The 16,117-nt window shown below is 55.9% G+C and overlaps 1 protein-coding gene across 12 annotated transcripts in view; it reads left to right on the plus strand.

The window, feature by feature from the left end:
* C5H11ORF9 (chromosome 5 open reading frame, human C11orf9) overlaps nt 1-16,117 on the plus strand; it is a 38,897-nt gene that overhangs the window by 17,861 nt on the left and 4,919 nt on the right. For 6 of the 12 annotated variants that reach the window (XM_040701455.2, XM_040701462.2, XM_040701456.1 and 3 more), the window contains 18 exons: nt 879-1,167; nt 1,395-1,567; nt 1,890-2,013; nt 7,410-7,605; nt 7,963-8,039; nt 8,302-8,412; nt 8,699-8,789; nt 9,517-9,717; nt 9,917-10,025; nt 10,318-10,427; nt 11,000-11,160; nt 11,575-11,647; nt 11,843-11,931; nt 12,234-12,302; nt 12,895-12,975; nt 14,503-14,588; nt 14,722-14,886; nt 15,787-16,080. In XM_040701455.2, the coding sequence (XP_040557389.1) occupies nt 879-1,167; nt 1,395-1,567; nt 1,890-2,013; nt 7,410-7,605; nt 7,963-8,039; nt 8,302-8,412; nt 8,699-8,789; nt 9,517-9,717; nt 9,917-10,025; nt 10,318-10,427; nt 11,000-11,160; nt 11,575-11,647; nt 11,843-11,931; nt 12,234-12,302; nt 12,895-12,975; nt 14,503-14,588; nt 14,722-14,886; nt 15,787-16,080 (2,499 nt within the window). Of the gene's footprint in view, nt 1-878; nt 1,168-1,394; nt 1,568-1,889; nt 2,014-7,409; nt 7,606-7,962; nt 8,040-8,301; nt 8,413-8,698; nt 8,790-9,516; nt 9,718-9,916; nt 10,026-10,317; nt 10,428-10,999; nt 11,161-11,574; nt 11,648-11,842; nt 11,932-12,233; nt 12,303-12,894; nt 12,976-14,502; nt 14,589-14,721; nt 14,887-14,968; nt 16,081-16,117 lie in introns of those variants that run through there. The other 6 variants (XM_040701460.2, XM_040701459.2, XM_046942149.1 and 3 more) reach the window with 4 other exon arrangements.

Genomic DNA, 16,117 nt, shown 5'->3' on the forward strand with positions numbered 1-16,117 from the left:
CTTGCCCGTGCACCAACTTTTGTGCCAGTGTGTTTGGTTTCTATAGTAAATTTATGAGTCCAGATTCCAGAAGTGTTTGGGTTTGAGCTGAAGCCCTCTGCTGTGTGCTGGCATTGCCACGCGTGGAGCGTGTGTTGAGCTGCAGCCTAGGCAGCTGCAGAGGATTTGCATGGCTCTCCACCAGCATTTACTTTGATGGCAGCCTAGTCAAATCAATCTCAAGCGTGGCATTTCTTTAGTATCCCATTCCACAGAGACGAGGAGGAAGGTGGGATCATTTGAATGCTTCTTTTTGTTTATTTAAATGTGGAGGTCAAAGTCACCTTCTGGCTCTGCATTTCCAGGCACAGGCTTTGGGCAGGCCCCGCTGCCGGGCCCGTCATCCCACCACTCTTCCTTGATCCACGTAGTTCCTGGGTGATGCAGTGGCGATGCCATCAAGTCCAACCCCTCAACCCATCCCCACCGTGCCCACTGACCACGTCCCTCACTGCCACATCTCCATGGTTCTTGAATACCTCCAGGGACAGTGACTCCACCACCCCCCTGGGCAGCTGTGCCAATGCAGCACCACTCTTTGCAAAGACATTTTTATCTGAATCTATCTCCTAATATCCAGCCTGACCCTTCCCCTGGCCACATTTTCACTACAGCACATCAGGGTAGCCGAGCTTTAGGAAATGCCAGGAGTGTTTGTAACCTTCCCCCTTGTCCCTCAGCCTGAGAACCTGTGTGCCCTTTGAGTTCGGGTTCTTTGAGTGCAGCTCGGTTCTGATGGCAAAGGAGTGCTCGCTGGGAATTCCTCGTGGCCGGGCTTGGAACTGAAGCTTAGACCTCGTGGTGGTCTCACAGGAGTTCCTCTTTCTCTCTCCTTCAAGATCCTCACCTCCTCCGGACCATGACCCCCGAGAACATGTGCCATGTAATCCCCCCGTCCCGCCTGGAGCACCCCCCGCCGCCGCCACCTCCTCCTCCTCCTCCTCCCCACCTGCAGGCCGTGCCCCCTCCTTCCCACCCGCACTACCCTGGCCTGCAGCGGGACCTGTACATGAAGGCTGAGCCCCTGATGCCACCCTATGGCATGGGGCAGGGCATGGCACCAGCTGACCTCCACCACGCTCAGCAGTCACAGATGCTGCACCAGCTTCTGCAGCAGCACGGAGCAGAGTAAGGCCAGTGGGCATTGGGATTTGGTGTGCTTCGGGTTCGGGGGGGCATTGTGGGGAGGTGTCGAGGTGGGGGTGACCCGGAGTGTGGGACACTCAGAGCTGGGACAGAGGGGAAACTGAGATGTGACTCGGTGTGTTCTGTGTGTTCTGGCACAGAACTCAGCGTGGGCGGGTGGGCAGAAGGTGGTGATGTTGCAGGGTCGTCACCTCCCCGTTGTCCCGCAGCCTCCCGGTGCACCCTGCCAAGAAAAGGAAGCACTCCGAGTCGCCCCCCAACACCCTCAGCGCACAGATGCTCAATGGGCTGATAAAGCAGGAGCCAGGCATGGGGTCTGTGCCACTCAACCCCGACAGAGTTCCCACTCCTCCTTGGCACCAGCCGGGACCTCTCTCTCCAGGTACGTGGTTTTCAGCCCCTCACCCCTTTAATCGCTCCCCAGCACACAAACCTGGCGGTGCCTGGGGAGTGTGAGTTCCCCAAGGTGCAGGGCAGGGTCCAGACCTTGTGCCATGCTGTGCCCTGGCAGCCAGGAGGCGACCTGCTTCCCTGTGCTCGTACCCAACTGAGCGCTGCATCGCAGAGTTATCGAATGATAGAATGAAGGGGCCTCAAAGCTCATCTAGCCCCAACCTCCTGCCCTGGGCAGGGTTGCCACTCGCTAGGCTGGACTTGCCAGGGCCTCATCAGGGTGACTGAAACGCATCTTTCTCCCTCTGCAGGCCTGATCCAGGATAACGACAGCTTGAATGGCTCCTACCTAGACCCCAACTACCAGTCTATAAAGTGGCAGCCACATCAGCAAAACAAGTGGGCAACTCTCTACGATGCCAACTATAAAGAACTGTGAGTAATTCATCCAGAGTCGCGTCCAGCCTTTCATTCGATGGACTTCTCATTCCAGGGCTGAGGTTTGGGGGGTGCAATGTGTTGGACCTGCCTTGCCTTTTATCACCTGCTGACCTCTGCTTGCCTGCCCTGTGGTGCAGACACTCCTGCCTGTACCTTTGCCATGGGGGAGGTCTTTTCTCTGCATTTCTGAGTGAACGGCGGGGGATTAAGGAACGGGTCTGGTTCTGCAGGAGCCAACAGTTCAGCAGCATTGGAGGCAGCCACTCAGACCTTCGGCTGCCGCTGGGGGGGGTTCTTTTGGCAAACACAGCCTTGCCTGAGCACCATTTGGATGTGCGGCACGCTTTCCCCCTGGCCAGGCTTTCAAAAGCTGCAGGGTTTTAAAAGGTGTGCTAGGATTTCCAGGACAATGCATAGCAGGAATGACTGGGGATAATCCAGAGCCACTTCAGCACATCTTGAGAGCGGTGCAGAGAGGAGCCTGAGGAGGAGGAGTGGTTGGTGGGTGGAGGAGAGGAGAGGAGAGGAGAGGAGAGGAGAGGAGAGGAGAGGAGAGGAGAGGAGAGGAGAGGAGAGGAGAGGAGAGGAGAGGAGAGGAGAGGAGAGGAGAGGAGAGGAGAGGAGAGGAGAGGAGAGGAGAGAAAGAGGGGAAGGTAGGAGGAAAGCTGGAAAAATGGGAGGGGTGGAGAGGCCAGGAGTGCAGGCAGAGAGGAAAGCTGGGGTAGAGGGTGGAGGCAGAGTGTGAACAAGCCTTGTAGGAAAGAGTGCTCAGGAGGAGCCCACTCTGGATCCTCCCTACATTCCTCAGAGGTGACTGAGAGCAGGCAGGCAGCAGGCAGGCTTCCAGGAGCTGAGCAGACTGCCCTGCTTCCCTTCCTTCTCTTTCTGGACAGCCAGAGGCTGGGAGGGTCCTCTTGGGGGACACGGAGGATGGATTGCTCTGCTTGTGGTGCCAAATAACCCAGGGCTGTCGTCATAGCTTGCCCAGATGGTGCTCAAGGTAGGACAAGGACGTGTGGCTGAGAGCCCTGCAGAGAAGTGACTGATGGTTACTTCTTTGGTGACACCCTGCCATTTGCAAAGGCCGTGTTTGTGCCCATTTCCCTTGCCACAGCAGGAGAGGTTTAAGTTGGGGAGGCCTTTGCTTCTGTTTTCCCAAACTGCTTCCATCGTCCTTCGCAGAGCTCTGCTTCAACGCTGTTTCCTCCGTGGTGTGAATCTTTTCTTTGGCGTGCCGTGACCTGGCGGCTTCCTGGCAGGCTCCCTTTGCCAAACTGTTTTCCCATCTTTAGTGCTTGGTTTTCAGCCAGGGCCTGGGCATCACTGGGCAGCTACAGCGCCGAGCTTTTCCCACCTGACAAAGCCACCTCATCCGCTGGCAGTGCCAGCGGGGGTTTCCCTGTGTGACAGAAGCACAAATGCACCCTTTGTAGTCAGCGGGGTCCAAAGAGCTCTGCGCATGACCTCGTTTTTCTCTCTGACACAATGAGCCCTCCTTTGCCTTTCATCTCACTGTTTACCCGTGCTGGGTAAATGGTCTCTCACCTGCAACACGTCACAGCTCCCGTGGCAGAGGTTTGTTGCACGCCCTGATGTTGCACAGGCACACTAACACTGCGCTGCAGTCGCTGGAGTGCTGCAGAGTGCGGCTTTTAACTCCTGCAAACCCAGCCCTGAGCTACCACCTCCTTCAGCTCCGTGCTCGGGGTCACTTGCTAATACCTGCTTTTAGGATTTAGGGTGGAAGGCAGAGCAAACCTGCTTTTGCTGCATTGAGGTCGCGGCCCAGTTGCGTAATGGCTAAATTCCTTTGAAAGGGCTTCAACCTCGATTTTAGGAACCCACGTGTGGTGTTGCTGTGGTGCTGGACTCGGCCCCGAGGAAAGGTGAAGGATTGATCAGCTGCGTTTTCTGCAGCACACAGCAACCTCAGCGGTCTCCTCCCTCTTTGTGGCAGCTCAGCAGTCAGGTAGCTCCAGGAGAGGCTGTGCAAGCTGAGCCCACGTCTCTTTCTAAGTAGAAGATCATTGAAATGGGTCTCTTGGTGCAGCACTGCACCAGAATAGAGCTGGGAGGAACTGCACAAACTCAGCTTTCTCTTCTTTCTTCTTTAAGGGCTTTTTTTTTTCTTTTCTTTTCTTTTTTTTTTTTTTTTTTGGGCAACCAACTAACATTTTAGCAGGTAGGAGTCCCTTCCTTCCTTTTTGGTGTACTCTTTGGGATCCGAGAGCGCTTCCACATGAGTTTCCTCTAGGATCATTAAGCAAGAGCCGGCCCTTCCCAGCCTGTTGTAGCTGTCATGCACTTTGTCTGTGCTGTTATAGTTTCCTGCCCCTAGGGGAAGCATATTTTCTCCCCTGTGATCCACGTGCCCACAACCTATTCACAGCCCCAGGAATCTGAATCATCTGAATCACCTGATTTTTCCCTACCCTTGCTCTCCAGACAAGGCCAGAAAGGCACGTTAAGGAGAGAGGCTGAGCCATGAGCCCATAGGAAACTGTTGTGTTTTGTATCCCGGTGTGGTTTCTCACCATTCAAGAGCTTGCCAGCATTTCAGCAGTGACTGCTGCACCCAACGAGCAGCTGTGTGCCCTGTGCAGGAGGGTTGAGCTCTCAAAAGCTGTAGGCCCACCTGGATATATGGATGGGCGACAAACCTGCATCCAGCCTACAGTGTTCCTTCATGGAGCAAGACAAGTGCTCACAGCCCCCGTGGAGGCAGATTTCTCAGGTTCGTGGTGCTTCATCTTCCTCCTCTTCTGCCTCGGAGATGCAAGGAGGCCTTTTCTTCCATCATTTCCTGCCCGTGCTGCTCTTGGTGAAGGCACTGATAACCAGTAGCAAGAGATTTTTTGTTCCTCAGGTGTATCCCACCGTGCCCTTCAGCCGTTTCTCATTTACTGCTGATCTGGGCTGCATCTCAGAGCCAGGCTCCTTCCCCGCTGCTGAGCTGGGGTCAGCACGGGGGGCATCTGAGCAAGTCCTGCAGTTCCTGGGTAGCATTTCTGCCTTTTGAGAGATGTGCCTGGGTGAACCTTGTCATAGGATGGCAACAGATTCTTTGTGCCCAGGGGCTGTAGCCAGGAGAAGAGCAAAGGTTGCTGAGCCCTCCGGGCCTGCAGGTGTAGTTGTAGTGGGACTGTGGGCTGTAGTTCTCTTAGAAGCAGATCGGGTTAAGGAAATGCAGGAGAGGGCAGAGGGAGGAAAGAAGGGCTCCTTCATGGGTAGGAGCGGAGGTGCCTGGAAATCCGTGCCTTAGCATGCTTGGTTTATGTCTCAGGCTTTGGTTATGTGGGCTGAGGAATCCGTGTTGGTTGTAGGAGACCTAAGTCTCCGGATTAGTTTTATGGGTAGTATGTTTCTCCTTGGCCTTTTGCACTGGTTTTGTGGTTTCAGACTTGCTGAACCTTCAAAAGGTTTAGGTGGTTTCCAGCAGCGGTGCCGAAGAGGCCTGGAACCAGGCAGCTCACTAATTTACTCTCGGGAGCAGAAGCAATCCATCTCCCTGACAGTGCACTCTGATAAATGCCAGCAGGCTCCCTCCTCCCTCTCCCCAAATGTTTACAGTTTGAGGTAAGGCAGTTTGAGGGGAAGGCTTAGCTCTGCAGTCTCTTCCCATCAAGCAAGCTTTTGGAAGCCTGGTTTGGAATAGGCGACCCTACAGCCAGCACCAACAGCTGCAGGTCCCGCAGGGGGCAGGGAGCAGCGTGGCGTGGTCCGGTCCTGAATGTATTTCAGCTGGTGGTGAAGATGGGCTGAGGTGGTGCTGGAAGCCTGGAAGGAGAACAAAGCATGAAATTACGGAGCGGACCCTCAGCCATGGGGCATTGCAGGCACGATGGCTTAGGAATGGTGCAAATAATGGGGAATCTGGAACAGGAGAGAGGTGGAGGAGATTTTCCTTCCATAAAGAAAACGGCTGATGGCATGAGAACTTCCCTCTGACGATCCCGTTTTCTGCCCACGGATCTGAATGCAGATCCCCTCCTTATCAGAGGCATTTTTCCTTGCATTGCCTTTCCCTTAGCTCTGCACTTTCACTGAGAGGACGAGGGCACTCCCTGCTCCTCTAAGCGTGGATCCCAGCATGGGGAGTTGGTAACCCCTGAAACCTCTCCTCTGATCCCGGCCTTCCGAGCCCTGCGTTAATCTGCTTTTGTCAGCGGGGCATTCTGCCCAAAGTAATCCATTTGACCCTGGACCTTTTCTTCCTGATGCTTTGCCCTCTGGCCCTCGCGCTCACTGGGAACGGCCAGCCTTACTCTAGCTGCCCCCGAGCCACTGGCTGCTGTTGTCCCTGACCCCAGGAGCTGCTCCCCCCTTCTTTCCCCAACCTCCGAGCGCAGGGATGAGGTGGCAAGGACACCCGGGTCTCCATGTTGGCTAAAACTGTGGGTTAAGGTGAAAGGTAGGATGTGTGGCAGCGGAGGTGCCCTCCAGTGCACCCCACGTTGTGGGGGTAATGTTGGTCACAGCCTGAGTCCTTTGGGAGCTCAGGGAACAGGACTCAGCCTGATGGCCTTCCTGTTGCGGCATATGTTTAGCAGCCGTCGGTTTGAGTGATGATAACCAGAGCATGGTTTGGAAGCAGATGTGGTTTGGAAGTCCGGCCTGTCTTCAAGTGGAAACAGCTGAGGTGGCAGAGGGGTGAAAGCAGATGGGAAAAGGGCTCCTCCACCCCTGGGTGAGCGCAGAGGGTTCTGGGGCCAGGTCAAGTCCTGGCTGCTGAGCCAGAGGAGCCAAATGGACACCTGATGGCTAAGGCTGGGAGGCGAGCAGCAGTGGAAGGGAATTCCTTTCGTGCTTCTGGGCTAAGACAGTGCTCTGCTTCCACCATCTGGCCTGTGTTCAGGGACTGCACGGTCCCCCGGGTACAGGAGATGAGGAATTGCGTCCCGGTGTTACTGGGAACGGGCCCCCAGCCCTCCTCCAACATTAACCCTCCTGAAAAGCGCTCAGTGAGTTTTAAGGCTGATATGGGAGGCCGGGCTGAGCTGCCTTTTGCCTTCTGAGCGTTTAAGCACAAAAATAAAGGGGAAAGTGTGGGATTTTGGTCTTCCGCTGGAGATTCTCGATGGGCTGAGATGCATCCCAGGGGCCCACCCGCCAGGCCCGAGTTCTTTGGTGGTGAGAGAACAGGGGACTTGCTTAAAGGCCACATACTTCCCTCATTCCCATGGCAACCAGCCCATTAAGGAGATGGAGATTAAACCTCCCCAGCTGGTGCGTGTTGGCCGGGCAGCGGCGTCCCCCTCCTCCCACTCAGGCCTTGCTGATTCCACGGGAATTGGGCACGCGGGCAGCTTCAGGAACGTGGTGGGTAAAACCAGCGGGCCTCTCATGACGTGCTCAGGGCTCCGGCCTAATGCCTGCTGCCTTTTCCACAGCCCCATGCTCACCTACCGCGTGGATGCTGACAAAGGGTTCAACTTCTCCGTGGGCGACGACGCCTTCGTGTGCCAGAAGAAGAATCACTTCCAGGTCACGGTCTACATCGGCATGCTTGGAGATCCCAAGTATGTGAAGACCCCCGAGGGCCTGAAGCCCTTAGAGTGCTTCTACCTGAAGCTGCACGGAGTGAAGGCAAGCGGGAGCCAAGCAAACGCAGCAGGGAGGAGGGGAGCTGAGATCGGGCCAACGCCACATCTTTCATATGCCGAGTCGTTGGGGTCTGCAGGAGAATGCTGAAGGTCATACTTGATCTTCAGCTCTTGGGATAGGACTCTGAGATGGATTTGATTGCTCCCCGGGCGTCCCCAGGGTTTCCTCTTGCTCCTGTTTGACTCTGGAGGCATTTGGGAAGACCCATTCGCCCTCTGTCGGGGCTGCACCCAAATTAGGCACTGCGTGTTGGTTGTGCAGGAGGTGTTGGGCGAACAGTGGGAAGGGGAAGGCCTTGGCTTTTCCCTCTTGATCACATCCCCACATCTTTCCCTCCAGCTAGAGGCCTTGAACCAGTCCATCAACATTGAGCAGTCGCAGTCCGACCGCAGCAAACGGCCCTTCAACCCTGTCACGTGAGTGTGGGCTGGGGCATAAGGGATAGCAGGGGTGGGTGGGGAAGGAGGGGGTCATGGGAAGGCTCCGGGTAGCACTGTGGGTATCACACCCTCTGGTTTTTCTGCCCACAGCAGAGTTTTCCTCCCTTTATGCTGCCCGCTCCCTTTTGTGCTCAATTCATAGGCTCGCCATAGTGGAGCAGGACAGCAGGTGGCCGTTCCTCAAGGAGCATCCTCTCCAGAAGCATGCTCACTTGCTCCTCTGTTTTCTCCTCCCCAGGGTCAACCTGCCTCCAGAGCAGGTCACCAAGGTCACTGTGGGGCGGCTGCACTTCAGCGAGACCACAGCCAACAACATGAGGAAGAAAGGAAAGCCCAACCCAGACCAGAGGTGAAGAGCAGGGACACCTTTTCAAACTGTTCTGAGCACTCAGGGCCTGTGGATGTGCCAGCCCTTGCTTTGGGAAGCAACAGGTCCCCTGCTGGCCATCTTTTTCTCACGGAGGAAGGGAGATGCCTGCTGTGGCCACTGTGGCCTCCCCCATTCTGCAAGGGGTTGTGGACAGGGGAGAGGGGATGTGTGCAGCTCTCTGTGACAGCCCGGTGCCCTGTCCTTGAGGCAGATGCAGCAGTTTGCGGTGCAGGATGGCACCCTGACCTCCCTCCCCTCTTGACAGGTATTTCATGCTCGTGGTAGCCCTGCAGGCACACGCACAGAACCAGAACTACACGCTTGCAGCCCACATCTCTGAGCGCATCATCGTCCGCGTAAGTCCTCCTCTCCTCCCATAGCCCTTTGCTGGATGAGCCGGGCAGTTCTCCTGCACCTCTCCAGCTTTTCAGTGCTTTCCCCTCCCACCCTCCAGGGTGCCCAGAACTGCAGGGAGTTGTGGGCAGCCTGTGCTGCTCCATCCCAACAGGTCGCAGAACAGTGGGATCTGGGGGATTGTGGAGCCAGGAACGACACTTGTGTCGCTTATGGACTCCAGCTGTCCTTGTGTTGTAGGTGGAATTGTAAGAGTTCTGAGGGCTGAGATAACACAGCTCAAGGAAGCAAGGACGTTCCTTTAGGCATAACCTTGGTTCCTGATGGAAGAGGCTTGGACAGGGCCAGCAGATGAACGCCAAGACTGCAAAAGCAGGCTGGGATTTGTTCCCAGAGCTGGCAGTGTATCCCTGTCCCTGCCGCTCTCCTTTGTGCTGCTGCAAAGCTCCATCACAGCCTCGCTTGTCCTCTCTTGTGCTGTCTGTCGGCTCCCTCCTGTCCCTGCTACAGGGCAGGTGCTGTTGCAGCTCAGCCTCCAGGTGTTCCTAGAGCTGTGTGCTGAGGAGTAGGCACACCCACCGTGGTCCCGTGTCACAAGCTTTTAATCTCAGAAGTCCCCTCCGGCTTCTCAAGCCACCCGGATCAATCTGCCCCTGTTTCAGCTGAGATCTCCCCCCATCCCCGGGGTGCATCTGCTTATCTCCACCTTTTTCTCCTGTCTCTCCCCAGGCCTCCAACCCTGGGCAGTTTGAGAGTGACAGCGATGTGCTGTGGCAGCGGGCTCAGCTCCCTGATACTGTTTTCCACCACGGCCGGGTGGGCATCAACACGGACCGCCCCGATGAAGCCCTCGTGGTCCATGGCAATGTGAAGGTGATGGGTTCCCTGATGCATCCGTCAGATGTCCGAGTGAAGGAGGACATCCAGGAGGTAAGAGCTGAGCTAAAGCAGGCTGGGCTTCTCTGACGTGGCTCAGAGCAGGGCTCAGAGCCCTCTCACACAGTGCCTCTTGCCCTTGGGACCTGTCATAAAGGTGAACCGTAGTGAGTTTTGCCTCCTGGGCTCAGAGCAATGGGATGTAAAGGAGCAGCACCCTGCTTAGGAGATGCACGTCTCTGTTTTGTCCCAGGTGGACACCACAGAGCAGCTGAAGAGGATCTCGCGGATGCGGCTGGTGCACTACAACTACACACCTGAGTTTGCAGCTACGGTGGGCATCGACAACACCTCTGAGACAGGTATGGGCCCTGCACCGTGCTGTGCTACCCTGCTCGTGTCTGCAGTGCTGGAGCTGGGCCTGTTCAGCCTGGAGAAGGCTCCGGGGACACTTCCTTGTGGCCTCCCATGGTTCCTCTGCTGAGACTCGGTGGTCTGTGGGCCTCCGATGAGCTCTGCCTGGGATAGAGCGTGCACCTCGTGCTGTCCCCAGCACAGATTGCTCCTGCCAATCGTCTCTTGGGTCAGAGGGAGAGCTGTGGCAGGGGGAGTGCTGCCCAGAGTCCTGAGAGCCACTGTGCCGTTTCCACACAGGTGTCATTGCTCAAGAGGTGAAGGAGATCCTCCCTGAAGCTGTGAAGGACACCGGGGACCTGGTCTTTTCCAATGGGAAGACTCTGGAGAACTTCCTGGTGGTGAACAAGGTCCGTGGCAGCCTGAAGGGACAGGAAGGGCAAGGGAAGCCGGGGAGGCTGTTGAACCTGGGTCAGGAGAGTTGTAGAGCTGGAACAGGGAAAGCGTGGTGCCCGGGGAATGCTTCTAAAGCAGTACCACCCATATGAGTTTCAGACTTGGCTGGTCTTTCAGATGTCGGGAGCTGACCTGAGTTGACAGCAGACGTGCAGGAAGGAGCTTGCCTAATGTTGGTGAAAGTTGTCAGCATCTCCCTCAGGACAGGCTTCTTGTTGGCAGCCTCCTGCAGGGAGGCTCTTGGTCATAATCTCCTTTCCCGATAAGATAAGGTGGTTATGTCAGGATAACCGAGAGCACCTGGCTGCCTGAACTCAGTGTAACCTGTGGCAGCCTGTTTGCTGCTCTGGGCGTTGAGGGGATGGAGCTCACTGCCCTCCCACAGCTGCCAGATCCCTCCTGCATCCCTCCCTCCTCAGTGCCTAGACTGAGGATGGCCAGGGCTGAACTTAGCGCGTCAGGGATCCTTCGGTTTTGAAGAGAATCTCTCTTGTTCTTGCTGACTGTTTGACTTGTTCCCTGGCAGGAGCGCATCTTCATGGAGAACGTGGGAGCTGTGAAGGAGCTGTGCAAGCTGACAGACAACCTGGAGACCCGCATCGATGAGCTGGAGAGGTGGAGCCACAAGTTGGCCAAGCTGAAACGCCTCGACAGCATGAAGTCAACTGTGAGCTCTGGGGCATTCAGGTATGGGCATGCTGAGGGCAAGAGAGCCCGAAGGGATGGCTCTTTTCATAGAACCATTAAGGCTGGAAAAGACCTCTAAGATCACCAAGTCCAACCGTCAACCCATCCATGCCCACTAACAGTGCCCTCAGTGCCATATCCACACGTTTCTTGAACACCTCCAGGGACCAGCTCCCCTCCAACATGCTATAAAAGGGTCACCACGTTTTTCCAGAGTCACTGAGTGCCTTTCTCAGAGCAAAGAGTTTCCAAACTGTCTTACTGACCTACGCCAGCTTATGAAGATGTGGAGCAGAATTCAGGCTGTGCACCAGCACTGCGCCTGCCCCCCTGGAGCAGGCTGGTTGGCCAGCCTTTGTGACTGTCACTTCACACACAGTTACCTTTTCACCTGAGAACCTTTTGTTCTTGCAGCCAAACGGGAAGCCAGTTCAGCCGTGCAGGAAGCGTGCCCCACAAAAAGAGGCCTCACAAGATAGCCAGCAAGGTAAGGGGCTGCTCCCGGACAGGCCTTGCTGTGTGGGGGAAGGTGGACTCCATTTTGTCTGTGCCTAATGGAGGTGTTTCCTGGCTTTGCTCTGAGGGGGCTTGCAGGGGAGCAGGAGGAAAGCTTGGGATGTGATATGCTCAGAAGCAGAGAGGACCAGAGCCCTGAGCTGAGCTTGGGATTTCTCTCTTGTAGTCACCGTCGGTTGTCCCGGAGCAGGCCTGTATCAGTCAGCGCTTCCTGCAAGGCACCATCATTGCCTTGGTGATCATCATGGCCTTCAGGTGGGACCACACGTCCACGTCTCCCTCCCTCCGTCTCATCAGCTGGGTTTAGGCTGCGCCAACCAAACTGGCAGTTGCTGAAACACAGTGCTCGGGAGTGGTCTCACTCCTTACTGCATCCCCCAGCACTGCGGTAGGGAAGCATATCAGTGCCTGAGAAGAAAGAGGTCCGGCTTATTCTGCCATCCATGGGGTGGTCAGTGGACCCACAGGCCCATCCGTGGGCTGAAATCCCTTGGCAGGAGGTCAGCACCGCGGCGTGGCCACTGCCCCATCCTCAGCCTGGACTTTTGTCTTTGCAGTGTGGTGTCCATGTCCACGCTCTACGTGCTGAGCTTGCGCAGCGAGGAGGACCTTGTGGACATTGAAGGGTAGGCAGCTCCGGGCCCTGCGGGGTGGATGTGGTGGCTGGGGCAGTCTAAGGCGAAAGGAGCAGCTGCTGTGGGCTTATTGACCACAGTTGTAAAGCCATTCAAATGCATCCACGTGCCCGGGCCTTAAACTGTTTGCAGCAAGAAGTAAGGAGCAGAAGAAAAAGAGAACATCCTGATGGTTGGCTGCTCACATTACTCACGGTCTGTCTGAGTGTTATTTGGGTGCCTCTTCTGCTGCACTAAAACAGCAAAGTCCCACCGCTGACTTGGGTTGGACCAGTCTGTACGAGGCAAAGGTTTTCCTTAGTGTGGAGAGAGTGTCAGGTGTGCACACAGTCAGCCTGTGCTGGGCACTCAGTTTCAGTACAGTGTGCTCCTTCAGGAGCTCATGGCACCAGATAACGAGCATCTTTTTCTCTTTCTTTTCCCCGCCCCACTTCTCTCCCTTACGTTCTGGTTACAACTCCCACCCCACTCATTTTGTTTCCATTCTCTCGTTAATTTTCCCTTTCTTTTCGTATCGTTCCCATTACCCACGCCCTCTTTCATTGCCTCCCTTTTCTTCCCCTCTCCGTTCACCGCCCCATAGCTCTTTTGCTGTGCCCACTGCCTGTCTCCTGGCCCTCTTTCGGCACAGGGGTCCCGGGGTCCCAGTTGCTCTGTGTCCACGGTACGTTACTCTTTCATTATACTGTTACTTAATTGCTGCATTCCTCCTCTCAGTTCCCCTTCTTCTTTTTTCCACCCGCACCACGGAAGACAGAATCTTGAGCAAAAATGGGACGGCTCAGCAAGTGGGGTTCCAGGAGTTATGTCAGAGAGTCCTTAAGGTTGGAAAAGAGCTGTAAGGTCATCAGGTCCAGCCGTCCACCCATCACCATCGTGCCCATCAAACCATGTCAGGCAGTGTGGAAGGGGAACTGTGACCAGCAGACTGAAGAACGAATGGATCAGAGGCTAAATAACACGCTGCAGGTAGAGCAAGAATAGGCAGTGCTTAGGAAGGAAGAAGACTGAAGAATTAGCCCCAGAGATGTTCCTGCAGTCTCTTCATATATGGGTAGCCTTATTGCAAAGGGTCGCTCTCAATTACAGGTGAGCTTAGCGTGCAAAAAAAGGGACAGAAAATAAACCACCTTCATAACTTCCGCTTATGAGCCATCGCCATTGGGAGTGCTTGGAAAGGCACTGACCCACTTGTGGTGCCTGACTCACTAACAGGCGGTCTGTGAGCTCCACTCCTGTATTTTGGCACTGCAGGAAAACATGTTCAGAAAGAGAAGCAAACAGAAAGCAGTTTGAGAGGTATGGCCTTTAACGCAGCGCTGCAACCCAGGGAAGGCTGGCTGGGTTACTAATTAGGAACAGACCTGTAAAGCAGCTTTTAGTCAACGTGATCTGTAGCAACATTACTTTCCTTCAGAAGGAAGCGGGTCCTATTTGTCTATCAGCACCCTTTGAAGGAAATGCTGTGTGCAGAGCAGCGCGAGGTATGGTTAATTTGTTCTCTTAAGAATGCCACGAGGTTTACGAGAGGCTGTTAAAAAGTAATTGCTGATGGGAGGCAAGATAAAGCTGGGCATGGTGAGCGTTGAGGAGGCAGTGGAGGAGGGATGGAGGTAGATCTTAGCTGGGATAAAGGCTGGCTCCAGAGGCCGGGTCTGCTTTTCCTCCAGCAGCCCAACACCGTGTCTGCTTTCACTAATGAAAGAAGTATGTAACCGGGTACGTCTCGGAGGTGGCAGTGTTATTTTGCTGTATCTAAATGAATGAAGGCTCTCTGAGAAACCTGGAGCAATGCTAAGAGGACGGGCGGGACGTGGCTTCAGGGCAAGCAAAACATGGGAAAGAGAAAACTGAAGAGAGGGGGGAATGGGCTGGGCAGGTCAGGTCTTCCATTTCTTTGCTGGGAGCTCAGGAGAAATCTCCGTGCAGTGAACAGCTACAGCTTAGACTCATTCCTGCCAGAAGCAGGACTGCCACCCCATCCACCGTGGCATCTCCCAGCTCTCCGCGCTGTTTGTGCCTGCTGTGCTTCTCTCCTGCCTTGCTTCTCCCACATCACCGCAGGCTTTGCCCCTCCTCCCCTGCCTGCCGTGGCTCTGTTTGCTTGTTCCATCTCCCCACTCACCGCTGCCCCCACAGAGTGGTCCCCCACAGGGTGGCAGAGCTTCACCCCCGCTTTCCTGCATTGCAGGTCAAGCCAGAACATCGACAAAACGCAGATGGTGCGATCCACAGCTGCGTCAGACAGAGCCAGCAGCGGGACCCCAACACACCACGGTGGGTCACAGCTGCACCTCCACACCAGAGGCTCACGGCACGGAGCTGGCTCCATGCTGGGAGCTCCTCGGAAGAGATGCAGGGGGTGCTCCTGCTGTTGGCTTACTGCAGATCTCTGCTCTTTGCCCTGCAGTCACATCAGACGTGCTCGACTTACTCGATGCTTTACCTGGTCACAGCGTGCTTGCCTGCTTCAACCCACCGTGTTTCTCCACGTGCTGCTCTGCTGCTCCCACCAATGCCTCCTCTGTTGTTGCCCTCTCTGAGGCCAGCCCTACTCATGCCACCAATCAGACAGGTAAGTCCCGTCCCAGCAGGAGGGAGATGCTGGGACAGCGCTGAGCTCTCTGTCCCACTGCCGCATCGCTTCGTGGCCCCAGATCCCTCTCACCTGGTTTCCTACCCCTGCACGTGCCCAGGGACTGCTGGGCTGCCGACGTGGTGTGGTTTGTACATCCGTGATCCTGCTGCCAGGGTAAGTGGCAACAGAAGAGCTTGCTCTGCCAGCATGGAGCCATGAGAGCTGGCCAGTGTGCCCTAGCAGCCGAAGCTTGCAGTGCAGCCTCAGTGCTGTTTGCCTTTGGCAGGCCAGGAGCTGTGCTTTACAAGCCCACTATTATGTCGCTACTGCAGGAGGAGCAGCAGCGTCTCAGGCAGTCACTGTCCAGCCATAACACCCCTGGAGTCATAGAGCCATAGGGGTGTTGGTTTGGAAGGGGCCTTAAACATCACAGAACTGCAGCGTGGTTGGGTTGGAAGGAACTTCAAAGCCTCCCCGATCCCTGCCCATGGGCTGGATGCCCCCTACCAGCTCGGGCTGTGCAGGGCGCCATCCAGCCTTGTCTTGGGCACCTCCAGGGATGGGGCACCCGCAGCTTCCTTGGGCAGCTGTGCCAGGGTCTCACCACCCTCGCCCGTGTAAAAAGTCACCCTCCTCCCGTTGATCAGCTCCCTTTAAGTACTTGGAAGGCCACAGTGAGGTGTCCCGGAGCCTTCCCTCGTCCAGGCTGAATGAGCCCAGCTCCCTCAGCCTTTCCTTGAAGGAGAGGTGCTCCAGGCCGTGCCTTCACCCCGCCTCTAGCTCTGCCCTACGCAAGGGCTGTTAAATGCAGGGGTGTGACACAGGAGGTGGCATGAGGACAGGACAAGCCCAGACCCTCAGCCTCTCAGCTCAACGTCTCTCCCTTTCCCTTCACAGACCAAAGTCAGACCTCACTGCAGCCAGTGACAAATATCAAAGCCAAATCCAGGGGCATCACCAGGAAGGCGACCTCCTACACCAAGTGGCCAAAGACGCCTGACAGGTCTCAGAGCTTCGGCAGCCCCAATGCCAGCCCCTCCTCCCCCTTCACCCACCTCCAGGGCAAATCCAAGTACATCTCCAACCTCTCGCTCTCCCGCAGCAACTCCCCACTGGGGCAGGCCCGGCCGCAGCGCAGCATCAGGCAGCCGGTGAGCGAGTGGCCCCACACGCAGGACCCCAGCACGGATGGTAGGTGGGCCCCTGGCCTCCCTCTCGTGGCTCTTCC

This window comes from Gallus gallus, chromosome 5 (assembly GCF_016699485.2).
Source record: "Gallus gallus isolate bGalGal1 chromosome 5, bGalGal1.mat.broiler.GRCg7b, whole genome shotgun sequence".
Taxonomy (NCBI): Eukaryota; Metazoa; Chordata; class Aves; order Galliformes; family Phasianidae; genus Gallus; species Gallus gallus.